General features: G+C 32.3%; 1 protein-coding gene across 1 annotated transcript; it reads left to right on the top strand.

Annotated features, from left to right (window-relative positions):
• The first annotated feature begins 5,043 nt into the window (after positions 1-5,043).
• On the top strand, positions 5,044-8,264 carry LOC118444449 (uncharacterized). The gene is made up of 4 exons (XM_035872739.2): positions 5,044-5,313; positions 6,348-6,560; positions 7,544-7,853; positions 7,962-8,264. The coding sequence occupies exons 1-4, from the start codon at positions 5,290-5,292 to the stop codon at positions 8,138-8,140; spliced, it is 726 nt and encodes a 241-aa protein (XP_035728632.2). The 5' UTR covers positions 5,044-5,289; the 3' UTR covers positions 8,141-8,264.
• The last annotated feature ends 2,421 nt before the right edge of the window (positions 8,265-10,685 follow it).

The following is a 10,685-nucleotide window of genomic DNA, read 5'->3' as shown; positions in this document are numbered from 1 at the left end:
TATGAAACGTTCGATTTGTCCTTCAATCCTATACAGGATTTCAATCGATCCACTTGAAATTGAATCATTTCTCTTTTAAGGTCCTATACGATTATAAAAGACCTTAAAGGAAAATTGGTAACTATAGTCGTTGGAAAGTATAATTAAGAACAAATATTCTTGTGAGTGTGTGCATAAATGTATATATATATATATTTATTTATAACAGCTTCAACGAAATACATAGTTCGAATAAAATAGGACACCCTGTACGATCTTCTAATGACTAGGCTCATTTTTTAAATCAATACTTAATGATCCCCATTGTTTCATCGCGGAATTATTCCTATGCCATTTCCCAACATTTCCTTTATCGCAATCCAATTTTCAATGATTATCTTTCACTTGGATTTTCCAAGAGATTTTTTCTGTATTTATCAAGGAAGTGATTCTCGATGATCGATTCGGAAAAAGAAAAGCTCGTATGCTCGAGATCTTCACGTTCTCTGCTTTCGAATAGCTGGCCAAGACGAAGATGCGAAAAATAGATTACGTAGTTGAGGATTGAGTAAGGGCTCTCTACAGCGTAACGGTGATTTGATCCATGCTGAAAATCGAACGTTTGAGAGAAGGAAAGAAGGAGAGAGTGGGTGAGTGAGTGAGAGAGAAAGAAAGAGAGAGAGAGAGAGAGAGAGAGAGAGAGAGAGAGAAGAGAGAAGAGAGATAGAACTTCCACTCGTTAATGGAGGTTTGTGTCCAGTCAGTTGATTTCACGCAAAAAATACAGAAAAAATCTTTCAACGGTTTCTCACGTTACCCTTTAATGCGCCACTTCGGAGCATTGATGGTGGACGCATTTGTCTCTGAAAATAGCAATTGTACCGCCACAATTATTATCATCACTATGACTGTACATGAAACTGGATGAAAGACGAAAGATGTCGAAAAAATCAATGAGGCTTTTCGAATAATCCATTGCATAATACGTTAAACATGTTCAGAAAAATCAGCTTTTTATTTTGTTATTTAATTAAACGAGAATATATCTCCTTTATAAGAAAATAGTGAATTAATCTTTGATAAGCCAGATTTTTTGATAAGCCAGATATTAATACAGTTATGTTCGCATATATTATATATCGTATTTATATATAATAGTATTATACTCAAGTATTAAAATGTGTTAAACATTTTTAAATTTGAAAATCATATGTGAATATAATACTATTTAAAAAAAGAAGGTATTAATAAAAATTATTCATATGTAATATGTAATTGTAAAAGATTTATAGTATAATTATATTATATTAAGTATAATCAGACTCATCAAATATTAATTTTTGGATTTCTACAAACAATTAATTTTGCGTCGAATGAAATGAAATAAAATTGTTAAAATACAGATAAATAAATTTGTGATATCAAAATTACATTGCTTTATAGAGTATTAAATTATTCTTACATATCATCGTATAGAAAAGTAATAGATAATCGTATCGTCGACGTAAAATTTCGTTTGTCCTCTTAAAGGGAGCTTGAAATAAATCTATAAAAAATACAACGCGTGAGAGAATAAATTAATTAAATTAATTAGATGCGGCTGCAAAGGCACGTCGTTGTGTCTCACGAAGAAAGTATGTACCTATGTATTTCTTTTTAGATGATAGTATACGTCCTACAGTATTTGCTTCGCGTAAACGCATCTTACCGAAGAACCGAGGAGACATTTTCTTCTAATGAAATGCTATCGCACGTGTGTTTTTAGATGAAAGATGAGTACTTCTTCGTTCGTGACCTCTCATGTAAATGGTATAACATCGTAACGGAGAGTGCTTCTTTCGTAAAGTATTTGTTTAGAATATCTAACGAGTTCATGATAAATGATGATATTTTTCACTCACGCGAACGTATTTTTAAGATTGAGATAAATAATGGTTCAAACATCTTTGAAATTTTACAATCTTAATGAATGATTTCTTTTCATATCTTCATAAATTGTTCGACTTTTATTTATTTGTTAATTTTTATACTTACAAGTAATTTTCAAAAAATAAAATAATTTTAGGGATAGACGAGTTACATTAAACGCTTTTAATATTGCGATTTTGTAAATTCGATTTCATACATTCTTGAAGATTCCAACGCGAGTTAAATTTTTTCGGTAAATGCTTATTTAACGTTTGCTTTCTATGCGAGGTGTATAGGAGAGAAATAAGAACCATTAACGGCCGACGGACTTACAGCGAAGCGATACAATCTGATTTAAATTTGATGCTCTTCTTACCTATGATTACCTAACGGCGAATAATTCATTTCGTAACGGAGCATAACGGTCACGCAATGCTTCTCTCTCTCTTTCTTTTCTTTTTTCCTTCTTTCTTTTATTCGTAAGAGTGAGCCTCACAGCGGGTTGCGAGCCTGAATTCTTTCTCTTTTGGCATACAAACACACCGGTTGCTCTAATTACACAGCTCGATGCTGATTAGCAGCCAGAGCCAACGTTTCTTCCTTTTTGCCACCCTGTTTCTTTCTCTCTCTCTCTCTCTCCCTCTCTCTCGTTCTTTGTCTATCTTTCTTGCTATTTCGAGAAAAATCAGCGGACGAGAATTTCCGAGTGAAGCATCAAAAAATAGTAAGAATCAAAACGCGAAGGTATACTGTCCCACGGCCTTCATAACGTTCCCATTGACTCGACACCCATGCAAAAGTAAAGTTTGCGTAAAATAACATGAAGAGCACAGAAAGAGGGGCGTAATTATTTGAATAACGTCTTAATCCACACGGGATTTTTATATTTACGCAAGCGTTGATTAAATTCGAAGGTAGACCGAGTTACAATTAGTAACACAGAATAATAGCTCTTTTGGTTCTCGCTCGTTAGCTACCTGGGTATATATCTCATGATAGTAACTTTCGTGGGCGCTTTTATAAGACTAAATCTCGTTAGTCTTTATGTTTCTTTTGAATCCTGTTGACTCATGCGATTAATATAACACATCAATAATCACACATAATCATAATAACACATCAATATTCTTATTTCGTTCATGTATCATTTTTATTTCCTCAAGTATCTCTCTCATTATTTATCTATCTTTTATATTAGACTCTTTTAACAAGTGAAATCTTACTCTTAGGATAGAATTCTTTTTTATAAATCAGATAGGTAAAAGGAGTTTCTTAATGGGTACAATCTCGTGATATCCTTTCGTCGAACAAAAGAACGCGTTCACGTAGAGTAAATTGAATAAAAATGGCTTAGATTGAAAGGAAAGGATTCGTCGTAGGTATCCAAGAACTTTATCTCTCGTTTGGAGGTCGTTGCAGAAAGTAAAATAAAAAGAAAATAGAAAAGTGATAGATAACATAATTCACCGTATCTATCACTGGGAAACTTGAGGCATGTTTTAAGAGATTTCGAAAAATCTGGGCTATCAAAGATAACACTTTGCAGTAACCTATCTTGCGTAACGAGATCAAGGGATATCATCGCTCGATCAAGATGTGACATTATTTGGAGTGATATATCTGGTTGATGAAAATGTAGTTCTTTTTCAAATCCGGGTTGTGTAATTAATCGTTTGATAATCATCATCAAATTAGAGAGAAAATGTTCAAATTCGAATTATTGAATGATAAAAAACTAATGAGAAATACGTAGAACAATTCATCGTAAATAAGATTCGACTGTTTATCATATCTTAATAAGAGGAAATTAAATTAATCTTTTTTAAAACTAATTTGTAAACAGAAATGAAAAAAAATATTTGAGTTTGGTAAAATATGATATACAAATTTTTGAATAATGAAAGAAATAAATGAATGAAGGATGTTGGTTTTGTTGTCATAATAAAGACCTAATTAAATGAGAGAAAATTAAAGGAGTTCTTTTGAGAAAGTTGTTAAAAAATTGAAAAAATATGTTCGAGTTCGAATTTTATAATAATTAAAAAAAATGGAAAAGCAAAGAGGGATGTTAGTCCTGTCGTTATAATGAAGGCTCAACTACCTAATTAACGTTCCCTCGAAAAAGGCGGTCGATATATGTTAGCTCACATTATCCCACGGCGTCACACGGCTACCGCGCGTTCGCAATGAAGCAATCAGCTTTCTCCGTGCGAGTGAGAGAAGATCCCTACGTCTTCTTCTCATAGCTGTCGTCGTCATCGTCATTGGACTGTTGCTGCTACTGCTCTCTTCGTTCTTACGTGAGGGGACCAAAAATCGCACGTACACGAGGGCCCTGAAACAATGGTGAAATAAAGCGCGGGCTTTCCATAGTTCCTATGTGAACTGGAGTACCTACACGTATACACGTAAACAAACGCCCGCGTATACAATCCCTCGAAAAAGTTTTATGTATCTTTGGTTGATGATTTTTAATGGTAATTGTCTGCAAAATTATATTTTTAAAGATGATTAATTATCCTAAATATGCTACAGAAAATGATGCTACAGAATATTAATTTTCTAAATTAATCTGTTAATTTTATTAAACTAACCTGTCATGTGTTTGATAATAAGTAGTAACAATTATAATTTTTATTTATTTGAATAAATAAATAAGGAAGCTTCTAAAATCAGAAAATTCAGGATAAATTTAGTTCTGTAAAGAATTTTGTTTTTCTTTTGTAATAATTCCTTATCATTTAATAAAATCGATTAAAATATATCTGCAGTTAATTTTATTAATAATTATCTACTGTCTATTATATTTAATAATTAGAAAACAAAAGACGAAAGATTTTTTTTATAGAGCATACATACATATGTATGTATCAGGACACGCGACATATGTTATGGAATTGCGATGAGTGGTCCGAGGATTCTCCCTCTTCGTCCTCTTCGTCATCCCCCTACTCCTTTTTCTTCACCATTCTCCTCCTAGAGGCTCGAACGATGAATCCGCGAGCACGAGCCGATGCAGGAAATGGAATCTTCGTGGAAGTAGGAGCGCTGGCTATATAAGAGAGACTGTAACATCCTGCAAAACGTCAACGTTTGTCTTTCCGCGAGAAGAGTCGTGTCACGAGAGAAAGAAATAGAAAAAAAGAGAGAGAGACGGAGAGAGAGAGAGAGAGAGAGAGAGAGAGAGAGAGAGAGAGAGAGAGCAAGAGAGAGCAAGAGAGAGAGAGAGAGAGAGAGAAGAATCATTCCGGGTTTCGCGATTTTTTGATTTTCGCAGTTCTTTTTTTATTTTTTTTCGTCATTATCATTTCCGTTGTCATCGTCGTCATCATTGTATGCGTCTACCGCGGATCATCTAGTCGCATTCATCTTTTCTTTTTTTTCCTTCTGCTTCTTCACGACATGGATGCGTCAGTACGTCATCAGGTAAATGAAAAGTATAGTGAAATACACGAGATAAACGGCTGGTGTGCAGCAGCGAGTTTCTTTATTTCTACTTTTCTTTGCATTTTACAATATTTTTTTTTCTTTCTTTCTTTCTCGTCTCCTTTTTCTCCTTTTCTTTTTCCATCATCTCTCGCTTTCCTACTACTGCGAACGTAACTACGTGAAAAGCCAGTGAATAGTCCAGAGATGAAGGAAAAGCGAAGTGTGATCTTTATTTTTCTTTTTATTTTTTTTCTCTTTTCTCTCATTCTTTTTATTCTCCCCCCTTTCCCATCTCGCAGGTAGTACCTACATATTATCCTGCGCGAAGGGATATTATACAGGTGCTACGATCGACGAAAACGATAAATTTAACCACGAATACTTTTGCTACATACGTTTTTTACCACTCAGAGAACGGAAGCTTTTGTAAAAAGAACTTTTCTTTATCTTTTGTAATCTTAACGCAACTATGAAGAGATTTTCAAACACTGTGAAAAATATTTCCGTCACAAGATTACAAGAGTATTCATTCCTTCATATTTTGCTATTGTTTGAATTTGTTTTAATATGAAAAAAATTTGCGGCTTAAATAACCTATCACATGTATATAACGATTAAAGTTAACGCTGTGCACTTGATGGATTTACCGTACATATTGTTCGCTCATTGTCATGAGAGAATGTACCTCGGTGAAAAGTGTCGCAAGTCGGTTCAATTTCACACTTTGATAGATCCAGGATTGCTAATTTCCTTTTGCATAATAACAACAAAAAAATTACATCATCGAATCCTTTATTCTTTAACGAGTGAGTAGCCTTTCGGAAAGGAACGAATTGTTTGTACATCTTACGTTTTCGATGATAACGATCATACAATTTTTAAAATCGATATTGTAAAAATGGAAAACAAAGATAGGGAGATGGCCTTTCCAAGTGGTTTCATTGTTATAAGTTTTTTCAATAAGCTCTCAAGTAGTCGATCTCCACTCGAAATTCATTTTCCACTCAAAAGAAGAATTTCCATTTCGGCAGATATACCTCCTACTGATAGTTAGTATTGGGCTGGCGTATTGCGAGCCACCATTGAGTAATCAGTACGGTTACTCTGGAAATAGTAACAACGGAAATTTCGTCGGTGGCAACAACGGAAATTTGGGCGGTGGTAACAACAATTACAGGCCCAACGATGGCGGTCACTCCTACGATGACGGACACAATGACAATCAAGATTACGCCGATAATTACGTGAGTAATGAGGGTTTACGATCGAACTAGCTCCTTTTGATCCTTTTGTTACAGCCAGTAATCGCGTGAGTGCGCTTGACAATCAATGACACTTCTGCAAAATTTTAGATGAGCTTCGAAAATTCATTAAATTTGTAAAGATCAAAGAAATTTCGTTACTTGTATGATACCATTTCAAAATAGTTTACATTTTATTCTGCGATTCTTTTGATCCCTACATGCTCGAAAAATATTTTATTCGCTGCAATCTATATGTTTTATATCGCTCTAAATTGCATTATATGTATATTTGATTATTATTTAAGTGCATTTTATTAAGATATATTTCATTGCCGAGAAAAGTTTTTATTAAACTTTCATTAGATATCAAGAACATTAATTGATTTATCATTGTTAATTAAATTATTTTTTGTTTTAAATAAAATCCATCAAGATTTATTCGTTAATTTTCCGCAAGTATTTACATCTATTCAAGCATCGCGCCTAGGAATAGGCAACACTCTATACTATAATGTCGATAATGTCACTTACGTACGCCATCTATTAACTAGCAACTTTTTTATCTCTTGTGGCAAGTAATATATATTATAAGCATATATGAATAAATCACCTATCATAGGAGTTAAAAAAACTGATTATTGACAGATAGTACTCGACATAAGCAATATTATCGACGAAGTATGGAATATTATCTGTTTCTTTTTTAAGCGCGTTAATAAATATTTAATCCGATGCATAAAATTTTAATTAATTTCGGAGAAATTTGTCTATTACACTTTCTGTTCGACGTTTACATCGAATATATATAGGATTTTCTGTAGTTATACTTAAAATTAACATATTTTATTATGCAAAGGATGCTTTTGTCTCGCTAGACAATAAAATATGTATGCTGTTCGAATGTTTTCTTATATTACTCTATTTTTACTTAGAATTATAATGAAAAAAGAAGATAATTTTTGTCTTAATTTTTTTTTTTAAAGCCAAAATCATATGAGTTCGGATATGCGATAAAAGACGCTACTACAGGTAACGATTTTGGTCGTCGCGAGACGAGTGACGGTGAAACAGTTCGTGGAGAGTATAGGGTACAACTTCCTGATGGGAGGACGCAGATTGTGACATATACAGCTGACTGGAGAACTGGCTTTCACGCAGATGTGAGATATGAAGGCACTGCGACTTATCCTGATCAGTATAATACGCAGAACAATGCTTATAACAATAACAATAATAATAACAATCAAGGCTACGATTTTCAAGGGAATAGCATAAATAATGGATATAACGGAGGTAATTTTCTTTTCCTTTCTGTCCTGATTATTATTGGACTGTTTGTTTAATCTGAAGTTATTACAGAAAAGAAAAATACTGTGCATTGATGATGAATCATTTTTTCAGGTAATAATGCTGGTTATAATAATAATAATAATAATAATAATAACTACAAATATGGAGGTAGCAATTACAATCAGAATAACTATCAATTTGGTACAAATGCACTGGACAATAATTATAACTTCGGTGATGTTACACGGAACACTTATAAGCCACCAGTTTATGGCCCACCAGTTGGATAAATATAAACAAAAGATCATTATGACTGTATAAAATTTTTACCTCTTTTTTTTAATAAATAAATGTTTCCTTAATTCTTGAGGGAATTCAATTTCATTTAAATTTTATATTTCCTTTCTCGTTGAATATAATTGAGAATAATCAACTGTCCTTCTTTCGATGCAATGTGCTTTTTTCATTGTAATCAACGAAAAAGCCATGCTTGCTTTTTTACTATTTATTTAATTTTTTGACAGCTAATAACCAAACATTGTAATAATAATCACGATTAAATAAATAGAATTAGAATTTATGATCTTTTAGAGAGCAAGTACCATAATATGCTGAATCTATAAATGGAACATGTGTTTTTGATGTCAAGCTTTTAATAAATCTATTCTTTCAATAATTAATCAAACAATAATTAATCAAATATAAATATATAAAAGAAGATTACACTTTGTCAAATAAAAAACACATTTATCTATTATTAATAGTATAACGTAGGGAACTGTTAATATTTACATTTCGTCGTTCTGCTATTGTTCGTCATTTAACTGTTTGTTTACATTGTATCTAAGACTAGACCTTACGTGCTCGGTGAATCAGTAGTAATTGTGACGTGCAATAACAATGATATCGAAGCAAATTTCTCTTGATATCTGAAATCTGGTCATTCGCAACCAACAAAATGATGATTCTTTTAGGATAATTGCGAATAAATAATCGATCTCTGTTGGAGCAGTAGAGCACATCTGGAAGAAATACGAAACACATAGGATTGTTGCAAACTATTCCGGAAAAGATCAAAAGCGGGCTACAACTTTTCATAATGATACCAGAATCATTCGAATGGAAAAGCAAAATCTGAAGCTATCATTGAGAAACATTGTGAAATCTGAACTGAAAAGCGTGTTCGTGTCAAAGTATTAATAAAAGAAATAAGAAAAAGCGATTCGAGTTTGCTAAGAAGTACGCGAATATGCTTATAGACTTTTGGAAAAAAATATTGTGGTCTGATGAGAGCAAGTTTAAGTTATTCGATGGTCTAGAGTGTGGCGAAAATTTGGTGTGGCTCTCGAAGAAGTAAATATTCAAAAAAGTGTAAAATAATACGGTAATATTATGGTATAGGGGTGGTTTGCATAGTCTGATATCGGTAATTCGGCTCGAATTGAAGGTATTATGACGGCAGAAAGATATGTTGATATATTGTGCGAGAATTTGGAAGAATCTATTTTGATTCTGCATGATTGCATTTAGAAAACAACTTTATCTTCCAACAGGATAATGACCCAAAGCATAAGGCGAAGAAAATCACTGCCTTTCTAAATCTAATAAAGTAAAACTGCTCAAATGGCTGCCACAATCATCAGAATAAAATCTCATTGAAAATCTGTGGATTTATTTGGACGAGGACGTAGATAAAACGAACGTAAGTGACAAAACATCGTACTATGCAATACTCCAGAAAGCTTGTGAGGATATTGATCCTGAATACTTGAAGAAATTAGTTGAAAGTATGCCTCGCCAATTGGAAACGGTATTGAAAGCTAAAGACGGTCACACCAAATCATTAGAATTAATTTTATTTGTTAAATATTACTTCTAAAACTGTATGATTTATTTTATCCAGGGCAAAATGTAACAATATTGAATAATAATTTTTTTGCACAAAAATTCAGCACAATTTTGTATTATTTCATATTTCCTTTATTTAAATACTTTGAAATACTTTCATTTTTCTGTATCTAATAATCTATTTGCTTGTTAAAAAAATAGTTATACTAACAAATTTAATTTGTTGAAAGATGTATGATTTATTTTGTCCAACATTGTAGCTATTCCACAAAAACCGATAACTAATATGACCATGAAAGATAGCACCATCAAGTGAATAAAATATTTTTTGGCCTATAAAATCTACTACTAGATAAGATAGTTCGCAATATCTAGTTTCATTAAATGGATTAACAATATCGGAAAACAGGGAAGATCGATATAAGCGAGATCCCAATAATAGACGTAAGATAAATTATTTGAAAAAATTTGTATTAAATATGCATTAAACATTTAGTAAATAAAAAATGAACAATCATTGAAAGAAATATGTTTACTTATTATGATTATTATGTATACTCTCCCTTTTTCTGCAAATTTTTTCATAATTTCAAATTCCTTTGCACCTTCTTTATTATGTCAGTCACGCTGAATACGTTCCAAAAGAATATTTATCTGTAGAGTTACTTGAAAATAAACAAGAAATAGCAATAATGACATTAAACTTTTGTTTACGTTTTTATTTACGAAATTCAAAATAGATGATAAATCAATATTCTTATTATACAATAATTCACTAAAGTAGATGTATAATAAGGCAGTAAAATAATTAATAAGACATAAATACTTCTGACAGATCGTAGTATTGTAATATATCACGATGTGGCAAAAGTATTGGGTCGTTCGGAAAGTCATTTAGTTTTTTCCCGACAGAGGATTTAATTGTATCTTTTTCTAGCTAACTTCACACTTAAGCCGCATAATCATTATATGTTTGGAGAGCTGATA

Source organism: Vespa mandarinia, chromosome 1 (genome assembly GCF_050613455.1).
Source record: "Vespa mandarinia isolate Hongniang chromosome 1, ASM5061345v1, whole genome shotgun sequence".
NCBI classification, from domain to species: domain Eukaryota; kingdom Metazoa; phylum Arthropoda; class Insecta; order Hymenoptera; family Vespidae; genus Vespa; species Vespa mandarinia.
This window is presented reverse-complemented; position numbering and strand designations above follow the sequence as displayed.

Coding starts and splice junctions, on each gene's coding strand:
- LOC118444449 (XM_035872739.2), top strand. CDS start 5,290: ATGGATGCGTCAGTACGTCATCAG. Junction 5,314..6,347: donor ATGCGTCAGTACGTCATCAG/GTAAATGAAAAG, acceptor CCATTTCGGCAG/ATATACCTCCTACTGATAGT. Junction 6,561..7,543: donor AAGATTACGCCGATAATTAC/GTGAGTAATGAG, acceptor TTTTTTTTAAAG/CCAAAATCATATGAGTTCGG.